We start from the raw sequence: 15,934 nt of genomic DNA on the forward strand, positions 1-15,934 counted from the left end.
CCTTTGCAAAGTCCAAAAACACTATATCCACTGTGGCCCCTCTGTCTAGGCTTCTGCTCACCTCTTCATAAAAACAAAATCAGGTTCGTTTGACAACTTCTGTCCTTAGTAAAACCGTGCTGGCTGTCACATGTAATACTATTTGTTGTCAAATAATCCCTCAATAGACCCTCAAACATTTTCCCCCGGATGGATGTTAAGCTTACTGGTCTATAATTACTCGGGGAAGACCTAGAGCCCTTTTTGAAAATAGGCACCACATTTGCCCTTCGCTAGTCCCTTGGCACTATATCAGTCACTAAAGAATCTCTAAATATTATGAAGAGGGGGACAGAAATAACTGAACTAAGCTCTTTAAGAACTCTAGGGTGTAACCCATCTGGTCCCGGGGGACTTGGACCATATCTACATTCATCCAATTCAGTAGATCAACTGATATATTAACAGCACTGGCACCGGCTACATCAGCTGCTCTTTCTTCTGTTGTATATACAGAGCTAAAGAACCCATTTAGTAACTCTGCCTTCTCTTGATCCCCTGTCACCAACTCCCTATTACCACTATCTAAGGGTCCTACATGTTCAGACCTTGGCTTTTTAGCATTTATATATTTGAAGAATTTTTGGGGATTTGTTTTACCGTCCTTGGCCACCTGCCATTTTGTATTTTATTACCTTTTTACAGATTTTATTAAGCTCTTTATAATTTAAAAAGGCTATAGCTGTACCCTCAGATTTGTATTTTTCAAATGGCCATTTTTTGTAATGTATTGCCCTTTTTACAGAAGGTGTAAGCCATGTGAGGTTTCATTTTAGTCGTTCATACTTGTTACCTATAGGAATACATTTTGCACTATAATCACCCAAAATAGATTTGAAAATCTCCCATTTATCATTTGTACCATTATTTGACATTAGTTCTTCCCAGTCCATATCCTGAATTGCAGCCCTCATCCTGGGGAAATCGGCCTTCTTAAAATTAACCCGTTAGTGACCGGCCCATAGTGTTTCTACGTCGGTCACTAACGGGCCTTATTCCGATGCCATAGACTTTTTACTTTGCGGCATCGGAATAAGTAAACAGAGCAGGGAGCTGTCAAATCTCTCTGCTCTCAGCTGCCAGACGTAGCTGAGGGCTGGGGGGCGTCCCTGCTCTGCCGGGTGAGATCGATATAAATATTGATCTCACCCGTTTAACCCCTCAGATGCGGTGCACAATAGCGTGCACCGCATCTGAGTGGTATTGCAGAGAGGGAGGGAGCTCCCTCTCATCTAAATGACACCCGGTGATAAGATCTGAGCGTCTGTTTCTCCGATGGCAGCCGGGGGCCTAATAAAGGCCCCCAGGTCTGCCTGTGGTGAATGCCTGCTAGGTCATGCCGTGAAAAAAAAAATGAAAAACCCACATTTCCCCCTTACAAACGGTTTTATTATTAACAAACAAAATAAAGTTAAAAAGTTACACATATTTGGTATCGCCACGTCCGTAACGACCCCAACTATAAACTTATTACATCATTTAACCCGCACGGTGAACGTCGTAAAAAATAAAATAATAAAACATGCAAAAATTGCGGTTTTCTTTGAATCCAGCCTTAAAAAAAAATTTTTTTTAGAAAAGTGATCAAAAAGTCGCATATACTCCAGAATGGTACCGATAAAAACTACAAGTCGTCCCGCAAAAAAAAAGCCCTCCTACAATTGCATCGGCGAAAAAATAAAAACGTTACGGCTCTTCAAATATGGAGACACAAAAACAAATAGTTTTGAAAAAAAAGTGTTTTAACTGTGTGAAAGTAGTAAAACAAACAAAAACTATATAAATGTGGTATCGTTGCAATCGCAACAACCCACTGATTAAAGTTATTGTGTTATTTATACCACACAGTAAACGGCGTAAATTTAGGATGCAACAAAACGTGGCAAAATTTCTGATTTTTTTCTATTCCCCCCCAAAAAAAAAGGTTAAATAAAAGTTAATCAATAAATTCTATGTACCCCAAAATGGTGCTATTAAAAATTACAACTTGTCCCGCAAAAAACAAGACCTTATACAGCTATGACGACGCAAAAATAAAAAAAAGTGTATAGCTCTTTGAATGAGACGATGGAAAAACGTAAAAAATGGCTTGGTCATTAACGTCTAAAATAGGCTGGTCATTAAGGGGTTAAGTGTTTTTGCCCTTCCAGCCTTTGTTTTTTTACAGTATAGGTAAAATGTAACTATATTGTGATCACTGTTACCAAGGTTTTCACGAACATTGACATTCCCAACAAGCTCTGCATTATTAGAAATGACCAGATCCAACAGATCTTTACCTCTAGCCACAAACTGGTCCATAACATGTTCCTGCAACAGGTTGAGGAAATTTCTCCCCTTTGCAGTTGAAGTCGAACCATGAGACCAATTAATATCCCGGTAATTAAAATCTCCCATTATTACTACAGTACCAGGCTGTGCAGCCCACTCTATTTGTTTATATATTTGACCTTCTATTTCTTCAGTTATATTGGGGGCCTATAGTTTACACCAAAAGTAATTTTTTCAGTGTTTACCTCCCTTTGTAATTCGACCCACAAGGCTTCAATCGCCTCACAATATTCACTCGCTATTGTCTCTTTCACACTAGCCTTCATATCACTTCTCACATACAGACATACACCACCTATTATATATATAATGAGCTTGGTTGTGGTACTGTATATATGTATGAGCCTGGTTCTGGAGTTGTAATTATATAAGATATATCTATAACAACAAAATTGCAGGGCAGATGGAATTGTTCTCAATTCATTGTATATTTCATTGGAACCTGGTAGTTTTAACCCCTTGAACCGCCACCATGAAGTAATACATGACGGGACAATATTTCCCCTGTATGTTTTTTCTCAGATGCAGCAAAATCTTTAAAATCCACTTTTAAAACGGTGCACACTATATGCTAATTACTCATTAAAGGGACATGGGGCGGTGCCTCTATCCTGATGAGTCACATAGTCCTGCCTCCAAACCCAACTTTCCATGTTTGATTGACATCCCCTGGCTGATACAACTTCCTCGGATGCGCCATTTCCTTGTGGAACTATAGACAAAGGGGGGCTGCATGGCACTATATTCTAGGGGAGTTGAGTGGCACTGTACACATGGGGAGCAGTGTGGCACTATATACAAGGGGCCGTGTGGCACTACTAAGGGGGGCTGTGTGGCACTTTTACAAGGTGGAGGGCTGTGGCTCTATCTACAGGGGTCTGTGTGTGGCACCATCTACTAAAGGTGGCTGTGCAGCACTATATACAAGGGAGGGGGGCTGTGGCAGTATACACAGTGGGAGCTGTATATCGCTATATCTACAGGGGGGCTGTATGGCACTATCTACAAGGGGGAGGTGGGGGTCACTAACTACAAGTGGGGTGTGCCTGTTTATAGGCGGGGCTGTATAGCACTGTCTACAGGGGGGCTGTATGGCACATTTTACAGGGGGCACTATGAGGGGGCTGCTTGTGGCACCTGGGGGGGGGCCTCAGTCAAGAATTTTTGTCTGCCTGCTATTGAGCCCAGTCTTTCCTAGTTACGACCCTGGGCAGCATTTTGAACCAGGAATGGACTGGACCGGGGGGAGGGGGCATGCCTTACTTACCTGATGTGCCCATCTGTAAAAACGCTCCTCCTCCTCTCTGACGCTGTATGCAGCACACGCTACCAGAGAGGAGCAGGTCTGCAGAAGGAGCGGTCGAGTGCTCTCTCCTCAAGAAGAGGAGTAACGAGATGCACGAGGTGAGCGTTGAGCGGTGGCCTTTATTAAAAACGGAGCGCCACTTACAGCACTAACGCTCCTGCCTTCAGTAATTTAAAATGTGTCGGTCGGCCGTAGCTGGGGGACCGGTACCCGGGAGTATACTGCAAGGGAGGTCTGGGTATTTTACTGACAGCCAAGGGCTCTATGAGGGGGGGGGATAATCCACCCCATAGAGTCCCCACGTTACTATAATGGAAGGATAGGGGGATGCAGGGGAGGGGCGGTCTGAGCGTCTGACTTACTGCAGAGGGCTCTATAGGGGGAAGTATTCTGCCCCGTCTTTAGAGCGGTCAGTCGGATACTCAGACCCCCCTAACCATTCATTATATTAACTAGTGAGGGCTCTATGGGGGGGGGGGATTATTCCCCCCTATAGAGCCATCTGCTGTCAGTAAAATGCCCAGAACCCCCTTGCAGTATACTTCCGACGCCCAGAGTCGGCCGACCTCTTTTAAATTAGTAGGGGCAGGATCGAGCTGTTACCGATCACATCTAAGTTCATAACTTAGATGTGATTGATAATAGGTGACCTAATGGATTCAGGTCTCAGCACTAGATACAGCTGCTCTGAATACAGGATACAAAGCAGCTGTATCTCAAAAAGTAAAAATAATTTTCAATAAAAAGTAATTAAAACTTGCACTAATCACATGGATATATGGAGATATATATATAGAAGACAACGTAGAAAGCAGTGACGGCACCAGGACTTCAAAGCAGATGCAAGCAAAGTGGATTTATTCACCTAAAAAAAAATCCCTGCGCCTGCGCGATAGCGATTGCGTTCCACGATGCGCTTCACCGGATTTAATATCCGGTATTGACGCATAAATCATGTCTTCAAATATGTTGCCGTTTATTAATAGCGTTTTGAAGACTCATTGCTGCACTGTCTGTATAAAAGCCATAATACACTGCTATGTTCACATTTTTATGGATTTTATGAGAATTGTACTGTCAATTTGTTTGATTGTCAGTTGATGTACGTCCTCCCTATATATACTTGGCACTTTTGTTAGTTTGTCATGGCTTGAGAAAGGTTCCTGTTGAACCGAAACGTTGCTGTGTTTTTTTTGAGGTGAATAAATCCACTTTGCTTGCATCTGCCTTGAAGTCCTGGTGCCGTCACTGCTTTCTACGTTGTCTTCTATCCATAAAATAGGGGAATTGATTCATCCCCTGGTGACGAGCACATGGCCTGATCTTCTGTTATTTTGGAGTGCTGTGTTTTTCCATTGCTGGACTGTATATATATATATATATATATATATATACACATACATACATACATACATACACACTACCGTTCAAAAGTTTAGGGTCACTTAGAAATGTCCTTATTTTTGAAAGAAAAGCAGTTTTTTTCAATGAAGATAACATTAAATTAATCAGTAATACACTCTATGCATTGTTAATGTGCTAAATGACTATTCTAGCTGCAAACGTCTGGTTTTTAATGCAATATCTACATAGGTGTATAGAGGACCATTTCCAGCAACCATCACTCCAGTGTTCTAATGGTACATTGTGTTTGCTAAGAAGGCTAATAGATGATTAGAAAACACTTGAAAACCCTTGTGCAATTATGTTAGCACAGCTGTAAACAGTTTTGCTGTTTAGAGGAGCTATAAAACGGACCTTCCTTTGAGCTAGTTGAGAATCTGGAGCATTACATTTGTGGGTTCGATTAAACTCTAAAAATGGCTAGAAAAAGAGAGCTTTCATGTGAAACTCGACAGTCTATTCTTGTTCTTAGAAATGAAGGCTATTCCATGCGTGAAATTGCCAAGAAACTGAAGATTTCCTACAACGGTGTGTACTACTCCCTTCAGAGGACAGCACAAACAGGCTCTAACCAGAGTAGAAAGAGAAGTGGGAGGCCCCGCTGCACAACTGAGCAACAAGACAAGTACATTAGAGTCTCTAGTTTGAGAAATAGACGCCTCACAGGTCCTCAACTGGAAGCTTCATTAAATAGTACCCACAAAACGCCAGTGTCAACGTCTACAGTGAAGAGGCGACTCCGGGATGCTGGCCTTCAGGGCAGAGTGGCAAAGAAAAAGCCATATCTGAGACTGGCTAATAAAAGGAAAAGATTAATATGGGCAAAAGCACACAGACATTGGACAGAGGAAGATTGGAAAAAGTGTTATGGACAGACGAATCGAAGTTTGAGGTGTTTGGATCACACAGAAGAACATTTGTGAGACGCAGAACAACTCAAAAGATGCTGGAAGAGTTCCTGACGCCATCTGTCAAGTATGGTGGAGGTAATGTGATGGTCTGGGGTTGCTTTGGTGCTGGTAAAGTGGGAGATTTGTACAAGGTAAAAGGGATTTTGAATAAGGAAGGCTATCACTCCATTTTGCAACGCTATGCCATACCCTGTGGACAGCGCTTGATTGGAGCCAATTTCATCCTACAACAGGACAATGACCCAAAGCACACCTCCAAATTATGCAAGAACTATTTAGGGAAGAAGCAGGCAGCTGGTATTCTATCTGTAATGGAGTGGCCAGCGAAGTCACCAGATCTCAACCCCATAGAGCTGTTGTGGGAGCAGCTTGACCGTATGGTACGCAAGAAGTGCCCTTAAAGCCAATCCAACTTGTGGGAGGGGCTTCTGGAAGCATGGGGTGAAATTTCTCCCGATTACCTCAGCAAATTAACAGCTAAATGCCAAAGGTCTGCAATGCTGTAATTGCTGCAAATGGAGCATTCTTTGACAAAAGCAAAGTTTGAAGGAGAAAATTATTATTTCAAATAAAAATCATTATTTCTAACCTTGTCAATGTCTTGACTATATTTTCTAGTCATTTTGCAACTCATCTGATAAATATAAGTGTGAGTTTTCATGGAAAACACAAAATTGTCTGGGTGACCCCAAACTTTTGAACGGTAGTGTATGAAGGGAAGGACACCAGTATTCAGCCCCCAGAATGCACCCCCCCCCCCTTACTGGGAGTTAATGCTAAATTTGTGGGATTTGGTGCTGGACCAGGGTTATTTTTATACCAGCGTCCCACTCTTCAAGTGCCTCGCTTCCAGAAGTACTGCGGCATGCAGCACTGCTAGAAGAAATCTGAGAGGCCTCCCTAAGCATCTGCTTGGGCAAACACTCAGGTGTGAGAGCAGGGCACATTCTAGCAGCAACATATTGTGTGTCAAGTACAAGGACAAGAGAGATGTCCTTGTATTGACAATACATGGCCACACCAGTACCCATGTACCTGTACGAGTTGGCAATACAGAGACCCCCAATCCGGACTGCATCCTGGACTACAATAGGTACATGGGAGGGGTGGACTTGTCACATCAAGTCCTGAAGCCCTACAGCGCCATTCGGTGTGGTATAAGAAGCTGGCCGTGCACATCATACAGATGGCATTGTACAATGTGTACGTGCTACATCGATGTGCAGGCCAGAAGGGAACTTTCCTGGAATTTCAAGAGGTGGTCATCAAGAACCTAATCTTTAGGGACCAAGAAGTACTTCTGGAAGAGAGGCCACACGCATCGTACCAGGGCAACACTTTCCGGGAGAAGTTCCCCAAACTGGCAATTAAGGAAAAAGAGGTACAAAGTCTGCTATAAGAGGGGGCTAAGGGAGGACACAATATATCATTGTGACACGTGTCCCGAAAAACGAAGGCTCTGTATGAAAGAGTATTTTAAAATGTATCATACAGCCCTTGATTTTTAATCTACCCCAGTTTTACTTACCCTGATGCACTCCGCACAGCTTATTCCCCCCTCGTCTTTCCATTCTAAGCCCTGCTGAGTGCCCAGGCAGCTGATAACAGCCATACCTGTGAGAACCCACATTACAGTTCATGGGGTGTATGTCTCCGGTCAAAATGCTCACTACACCTCTAGATGAATGCCTTAGAGGGTGTAGTATTTAAAACTGTGTCACTTCTTGGGGGTTTCAACTGTACTGGTACCTCAGGGGCTTCTGCATACATGACCTCGCACCAGAAAATCCCCAGTAGGCCAAATGGTGGTCCTTTCCTTCTGAGCCCTCCCATGGGCCCAAACGGCAGTTTATCACCACAAATGGGGTATTGCCGCACTCAGGACAAATTGGGCAACAAAGTGGGGTATTTTATTTCTTGTGAAATTAATAAATTTTCAGCCAAAACTACATATTATTGGAAAAAATTAATTTTGTTTGAATTCCCAGCCAAATTCAAATAAGTTATGTGAAAAAACTATGGGGTCAAAATGGTCACAACACCAATAAATGAATTCCTTGAGGGGTGTAGTTTCCAAAATGGGGTCACTTCTGGTGGGTTTCCATTGCTTTGATACCTCTGGGGCTCTGCAAATGCAACATGGCACGTAAAAAACAATCCAGCAAAATCTGCACTCCAAAGAACACACAGCGCTCCTTCCCTTCTGAGCCCTCCCATGGGCCCAAACGGCAGTTTATCACCACAAATGGGGTATTGCTGCACTCAGGAGAAATTGGGAAACAAAATGGGGTATTTTGTTCCCTGAGAAAATAAGACATTTTGATCAAAAATGACATCTTATTGGAAAAAATTTCATTTTTTTTTTATTTCACAGCCCAATTCAAATACGTGCTGTGGAAAAACTGTGGGGTCAAAATGGTAACAACCATAAATTAATTCCTTGTGGGGTGTAGTTTCCGAAATGGGGTCACTTTTGGGGGATTCCTACTGCTTTGGCACCTCAACACCTCTTCAAACCTGGCATGCTGCCTAAAAAAAATTCGAATTAAAAAAAAAAAAAAAAAAAAAATTGAATACAATTGAAATTCAGCAAGAAAAATTAAATTTGCAAATTTCACCGCTACTTTGCTTTCAATTTCTGTGAAATGCCTGAAGAGTTAAATAAACGTTCTAAATGCTGTTTTGAATACTTTGAGGGGTCTAGTTTTCAAAATGGGGTGTTTTATAGGGGTTTCGAATACATAGGCCCTTCAAAGCCACTTCGGAAACCGAACAGGTACCTTAAAAAAAAGGCTTTTGAAATTTTCTTAAATTTAAATTTTCTTAAATCCTCCTGATTCGGGCGATGCCTGCCCGAGTGCTGCAGAGGAGGTTGTTCTTGAGCTTCTTCCTGTGACTGAGCTTGTGGCTGCCAATTGGGGTCCCTAGGTCTGGGCATTACAATTTCTGGAAATATGTCCAGGCTTATCACAAGTGTAACAAATTATCTGTCCCCTGCCCTGTCCTCCTTGATTCTGGGGGTAGTAGGGAGCCACTCCCGCTACATGATTTTTCTTTGTGTGGTTTCTAACTTTGTTCTAATCCCTGTGCCACTTTCATGAGTTTTCGTGGGTCTAGGCTCCTCCATTCAGGGCAGGCTTCTCCTACAGCTTCTTTTATGGGTTTCTTTAACCCTTCCATGAAGGATAAATCCCTTTTTCGGTTTCACTTCCTCATTCCTTTCTCTATTCCCGTCGTCATCCCCATCTCTTACCATCATAACATTCTGAAATGTTAGATACCGTTATGTCAAAAAAGACAAAAGTATAGAAGGTATGATACCTTTATTGGCTAACCATAAAAGTCATAACATTCATAATATAACTTTCCTCCACATTCGATTTCCCTCGCCCCTCCTCTCTGTACTTCCTCTGACATTTTTTCCCAGGCATTCTCTTGCTCCATGAACTTTTTATCTTATCTTTTAACCATCCTCTATGGGTTCTACATACCTCACCCCTTTCATAAATCTCCTCAGGTTTTTGACTGCATCTCTCCCTTCCCTTTGTTTTACTATATTCACCGGAGAAACTCCGGGTTTCTTCTTCTGGGGTGTCAGTGTCACTAAATTCCCCATCTTGGTCACGCTACGTGTCTCAGCATCACGGTCTACTGGAATAGGGCAGACTGATAGATTCTGACTTACTATCTATTTTCTACACTTACCCAAACACGTACTTGTCCCAGCATCACCTGCTGGGACGGTGCTGATAGACTGATAGAAACTCACTATCTAGTTTCTGCAGTCACCCACACACTACTCTGGCCAGAGCTTTAAACTGCGGACCGGGGTCTCGGACACTCACCCACACTAATCCAATATAGTAACAAAACTCAAAAAATGGCAAACAAAAACAACAATCCTAGCATGAGTGAGGCATGATCAAAAACGTATTCTTTACCTAAAACACATTCACACAAGCGTTACAGAAATCAGGCACTTTTCCTAAGGGAACAAGGATTCATGGGCCGGCAAGCATTTAAGTCCCGCTTACCTTATGTCTCCCACTCATCCCCGAACTCACAGTGTAGGACAGAGAAGGTGCAGAGCAAAGTTGTAAGAATAAAGGCTTCTTACCTTATGTTGCAGCGATGGTCTGCACGTTCCTGGCTAGTCACTGCAGGGTGTTCGGAGAGTCATAAAAGCACCAAGGTGTAGCTGCCGGTCCCTGGTCGGCGCCAATTTCGGTGGTCGCAACGGTACCACTACGCCTTGATTTCTGTACGTTTCAAATTAGAAGTATATATATACCAGCTGGAGAATTAGTGACGCTGAGACCAAGTTCTCAATAGGAAAGATTCTCATTTATGATTATATACAGCATATATTTATAGGACTCAGAACAAAGAGCAGAACTCATAGAGCATAATCAAAGGGAGAATCCCTCCCTCTGACCTTGAGCACCATCCCAAACGGTTACTTATATAAACTGTTTAACTGCCAAAGAGAAATAACGGAGTATTCTGCAGATCATTACAAGGCAAAAGTAAAAAAACAAAAATTAATATTACACTGTGTATACTGACACAAAATACAAAACATAGAATTTGGAAATTATTCCTTCACAACCTCTAGGACGCTCACCCATCAGAAGAGCAACAAGGGTTCAATTATCCCCGTTTACCGATTATGTGAGGCCAAAATAGTCTTCAATGAAGATGGCCACCTCTCCTTTGAATTCTATGTGGGATAGTGGTCATACAAAATTGGAAGACAGGGGACAAGGGACCCCTGTTGTGAGAATAGGTGTGGGTTTGTCAGAGTGTAACTCTAGGACACAGAATTAGCCTATGAGCACCTGAGGGGGGGGGGGGGGGGATAAAATAAATGCTTCCCTTGTCATGTGACGCAATCATCACTGCCGTTTTTGCAATTATCTTCAAAAAACGAAACCAAGAATGGAAGAACAATTGGTCACCTCATAAAACCAGTACAACTAGAGAAACAGTAGGGCAAGCTAGGCCAATGATTCAGGTTGTTTTATTATATATATTATTTTTTTTCAGTTTAAGACACATGTAGAAAACGCCTGCAGGTCGAAGCTTTTTGTATGGCGTTTTCACATCCATTTTTCAAGATGCCGAAAAATTGAGGGGGAAAAAAAACATACCTAGTGCTTGATCCACTCTGTGTAGACATTTTCATAAATTAATATAGACCCCAAGAGGCATATGGCCACAGCGTTTTAGCTCCTCCCCAAAACGCACGACCATATGTGGCACGTTTAGGCTGGGTTCACACGAGCACATTAACGTCCATAATGGACGGACGTATTTCGGGCGGAAGTCCCGGACCGAACTTAGTGCAGGGAGCCGGGCTCCTAGCATCATAGTTATGTATGATGCTAGGAGTCCCTGCCTCTCTGCAGAACAACTGTCCCGTACTGTAATGATGTTTTCTGTACGGGACAGTAGTTCCACGGAGAGGCAGTGACTCCTAGCATCGTACATAACTATGATGCTAGGAGCCCGGCTCCCTGCACTGAGTTCGGTCCGGGACTTCCGCCCGAAATACGTCCGTCCATTACAGACGTTAGGTTATGTTCACACTGAGTATTTTGGGGGAGGAATATCTGCCTCAAAATTCCGTTTGGAACTTTGAGGCAGATTTTCCTCTCCCTGCACGCCGATTTTCGCGCCGTTTTTCGCCCGCGGCCATTGAGCGCCGCGGGCATAAAACAGGGCGAAATACGCTTTCTCTGCCTCCCATTGAAGTCAATGGGAGGTCAGAGGCGGAAGCTCCCGAAGATAGGGCATGTCGCTTCTTTTTCCCGTGAGGCAGTTTTACTGCTCGCGGGAAAAAGACGCCGACGCCTCCCATTGAAATCAATGGGAGGCGTTCTCGGGCCGTTTTTGCAGAGTTTTGCGACGCGGTTTCCGCGTCAAAAAACTCGGCAAAATACTCTGTGTGAACATCCCCTTAATGTGCTCGTGTGAACCCAGCCTTACCTGCAAACACCGTTTGAAAATTACGCCTATTTGCAATAAAACCACACAGCAACTGCTGAATGGATGGGCGTTACATACGTCTTTACCCTTAGCAAACTTTTTCATTATATGATATTTGAAACACTTTATCTCAATAGACAAAAATAAAAAGTGTCCTCCTCTTGGTTGGTTTGAGATTAAAATGAGCTCTATATACAACCCCTCACAGGCATTCTCACAACAGCTTGTCCAGCGAAATATCACCCATCTCCATGTGTTAAGCCCACAAACGCTCGAGAACGACCTTTAATAGGCGTATTCAACTCCAGCCAATCAGTTAGAGAAAAAAAAAAAGAAACACGAGAAAACAGGAATGTAAGAGTCACGGTGATTGGATGAGAATGGCGCCGGAAGAGCGGCAATAGTACGTCGCCGGAAGTGGCTCTCTCCTTTCCTCTCCGTGTGCGTTGCAATTGCCGTTCATCGGTCCGGTGGAGACTGCAAATTTCAGACTTCATCATGTCGTACGAGGATTACGATGTGAGTAGCTATATGATAAATATGCCTAAGAGCTCATATATCGCGATTCAATGATACGGTGTTGATGCCCATGGAGTAAAGGACGCTGTTTGTCCGAATGAGTGGACGTGACCCAAGTGATTGTCGACCTCCCCGGCTGTTGTGTAGATGGATGATTATAGTATGTCCTCATGTCCCTCTGTTCTGTTTTTCTGTAGACCCAGTATGATCCATACAGCTATCAGGCGGAGTTTGACACGCACACAGGTATGTAATATCTCCTAGCTGTTTCTACGACAGTTTTGTGTATGATAAGGCTTTCTATTACATGGACGCCTTTTCTGGGGCCCTAATCTTACTTTTATATGTAAATTAAAGGGGTGTTCCATTTGTAAAGAGTTGTAACCAGTTACATCAGTATGGCTATCTTTGAATGGACCTGTCCTTGGACTATGCTGTCCTTAAAGAGGCTCTGTCACCAGATTTTCAAACCCCTATCTTGTATTGCAGCAGATCGGCGCTGCAATGTAGATTACAGTAAAGTTTTTTGTTTTTTTTTCAGAAACGAGCATTTTTGGCCAAGTTATGCGCATTTTTATATTTATGCAAATGAGCCTTTCTTAAAGAGGCTCTGTCACCAGATTTTGCAACCCCTATCTGCTATTGCAGCAGATCGGCGCTGCAATGTAGATTACAGTAACGTTTTTATTTTTAAACGAGCATTTTTGGCCAAGTTATGACCATTTTTGTATTTATGCAAATGAGGCTTGCAAAAGTCCAAGTGGGTGTGTTTAAAGTAAAAGTCCAAGTGGGTGTGTATTATGTGCGTACATCGGGGCGTGTTTACTACTTTTACTAGCTGGGCGCTCTGATGAGAAGTATCATCCACTTCTCTTCACAACTCCCAGCTTCTGGCAGTGCAGACACACAGCGTGTTCTCGAGAGATCACGCTGTGACGTCACTCACTTCCTGCCCCAGGTCCTGCATCGTGTCGGACGAGCGAGGACACATCGGCACCAGAGGCTACAGTTGATTCTGCAGCAGCATCAGCGTTTGCAGGTAAGTAGCTACATCGACTTACCTGCTAACGCCGATGCTGCTGCAGAATCAACTGTAGCCTCTGGTGCCGATGTGTCCTCGCTCGTCTGACACGATGCAGGACCTGTGAGTGACGTCACAGCGTGATCTGGCAGAAGCTGGGCGTTCTGAAGAGAAGTGGATGATACTTCTCGTCAGAGTGCCCAGCTAGTAAAAGTATTAAAAACGCCCCGATGTACGCACATAATACACGCCCACTTGGACTTTTACTTTTAAACACACCCACTTGGACTTTTGCAAGCCTCATTTGCATAACTACAAAAATGGTCATAACTTGGCCAAAAATGCTCGTTTTTTAAAAAATAAAAACGTTACTGTAATCTACATTGCAGCGCCTATCTGCTGCAATAGCAGATAGGGGTTGCAAAATCTGGTGACAGAGCCTCTTTAAAGGAACAGTGTCATCACAAATAAATTTTTTATATGTTAAAGATGTTAGTGCTTTAATAAAAACGTTTATATTCATTTGTGTGTTTGTGTTTTACTGTTTCTTATTTTTGCACTTTTTCTTCCCTATGGGGGCTGCCATTTTTTGTTCCATTTCTGTGTGTGTCGATTAACGACACACACAGACATGGAATACGGCAGCCACAGTCCCATAGGGACTGTGAACGGCTCCCGTCCCATTGACTGCCGTGTACGGCGTCTGTGTGGGAACTGCGCATGCGCCGCTCCCACACAGTCCTATTCGAAATTGGCGCCGTCCGGCGCCATTTTCCTGTGGACCGGAAGTCGCGGCCGGACAGTAATATTACTACTTCCGGTCGCGGCTTCCGGACTTGTGCACATGGAACAGCGGCAGCAAACGGAGCAGACGGGCCGGATGGAGCCTCGGCGGCAGGAGCAGGTAAGAGATTTCAATGTATGTTAGTGTTTGTGTGTGTTTACTACTGTATGTAAACCTACTACACTGTGGGTTACCTCAAAAAATGGCGACACACAGTGTAGGAGGTTAAACCTTTCAAACCCCTCGTTTATCCCGGCACTAGCCAGGATAAAGGAGGGGGGGATGCTGAGAGCTCACTAGAGCGAGTGCTTTTAACCCAATGTTGCAATGCTGCAATTTTGGGAACTAGCTCCATCTAGTGACCAAAAATGGGTAGTATTATAAATTAGAAAAAATTTATAATATTTCCTGACTCGCGAAAAAAATAAAAAAAATTTGAACAATGTTTAATCACCCACACACTAAATGTTTAATTTTTAAAAAAAAAACATGTTTTTCTGGCAACACATTCCCTTTAAACATTATTATAATCACTTTCACGTAATACATATCTTAGTAATTCGGCATCCTGCTTGATAATTCACAATGTAATTTCATACGGAGAATATAAGCAAATAAATCATCCTTCACAGTGGCTTTTAGGGCCTCATATATTACAAAACCTCCAAAAAGTCACCCAATTTTAAAAACTGCACCCCTCAAATTATTCAAAACAGCATTTAGAAAGTTTCTTGAGCCTTTAGACGTTTCACAGGAATTAATCCAAAGTAGAGGGGAAGTTTACAAATTTCATTTTTTGTTGCAGAAATTCATTTTTAATCCATTTTTTTTTGTGACACAAAGTTTTACCAGAGAAACACAACACTATTTATTGGCCAGGTTTTGCAGTTTTAGGAAATATCCCACATGTGGCCCTAGTGTGCTACTGGACGGAAGCACAGGCCTCCGAATCAAAGGAGTACCTAGTTGATTTTGGGCCTTTTTTCTATTAGAATATATTTTAGGCACCATGTCAGCTTTGAAGAGGTCTTGTGGTACCAAAACAGCGGAAACCACCCCAAAAATTTACCCCATTTGGGAAACTACACCCCTTAAGGAATTTATTTAGGGGTATAGTAAGCATTTTGACCGGACATTTTTTTTGCAGAAATGATTGGAAGTAGGCCATGAAAAAGAAAATCTACATTCTTTAAAATAAAATGTAGGTTTAGCTAATATTTTTTCTAATTTCCAAAAGGACTAAAGGAGAAAAAGCACAACAACATTTGTAGAGCAATTTCTCCCGAGTGAAACAATACCCCACATGTGGTCATAAACGGCTGTTTGGACACACGGCAGGGCTTAGAAGGGAAAGAGCGCCATTTGGCTTTTGGAGCTCAAATTTTGCAGGAATGGTTTTTGGAGGCCATGTCACATTTACAAAGTCCATGAGGGACCAAAACAGTGGAAACCCCCCACAAGTGGCCCCATTTTGGAAACTGCGCCCCTTGAGGAAATTATCTAGGGGTATAGTGAGCATTTTGACCCCGCAGGTTTTTTGCAGAAATTATTGGCAGTAGGCCGTGAAAATGAAATTCTACATTCTTTCAAATAAAATGTAGGTTTAGCTCATTTTTTCTAATTTCCGCAAG

The 15,934-nt window shown here is 42.8% G+C and overlaps 1 protein-coding gene across 1 annotated transcript in view; it reads left to right on the forward strand.

Annotated features, from left to right (window-relative positions):
• The first annotated feature begins 12,376 nt into the window (after positions 1-12,376).
• The window catches only part of EIF3L (eukaryotic translation initiation factor 3 subunit L), a 52,164-nt gene continuing 48,606 nt past the window's right edge, over positions 12,377-15,934 (forward strand). Inside the window, exons 1-2 of the mRNA XM_075833669.1 lie at positions 12,377-12,498; positions 12,696-12,744. Coding sequence (XP_075689784.1) covers positions 12,478-12,498; positions 12,696-12,744 — 70 coding nt within the window. The 5' untranslated portion in view covers positions 12,377-12,477. The remainder of the gene's footprint in view (positions 12,499-12,695; positions 12,745-15,934) is intronic.

This window comes from Rhinoderma darwinii, chromosome 7 (genome assembly GCF_050947455.1).
Source record: "Rhinoderma darwinii isolate aRhiDar2 chromosome 7, aRhiDar2.hap1, whole genome shotgun sequence".
NCBI lineage: Eukaryota > Metazoa > Chordata > Amphibia > Anura > Rhinodermatidae > Rhinoderma > Rhinoderma darwinii.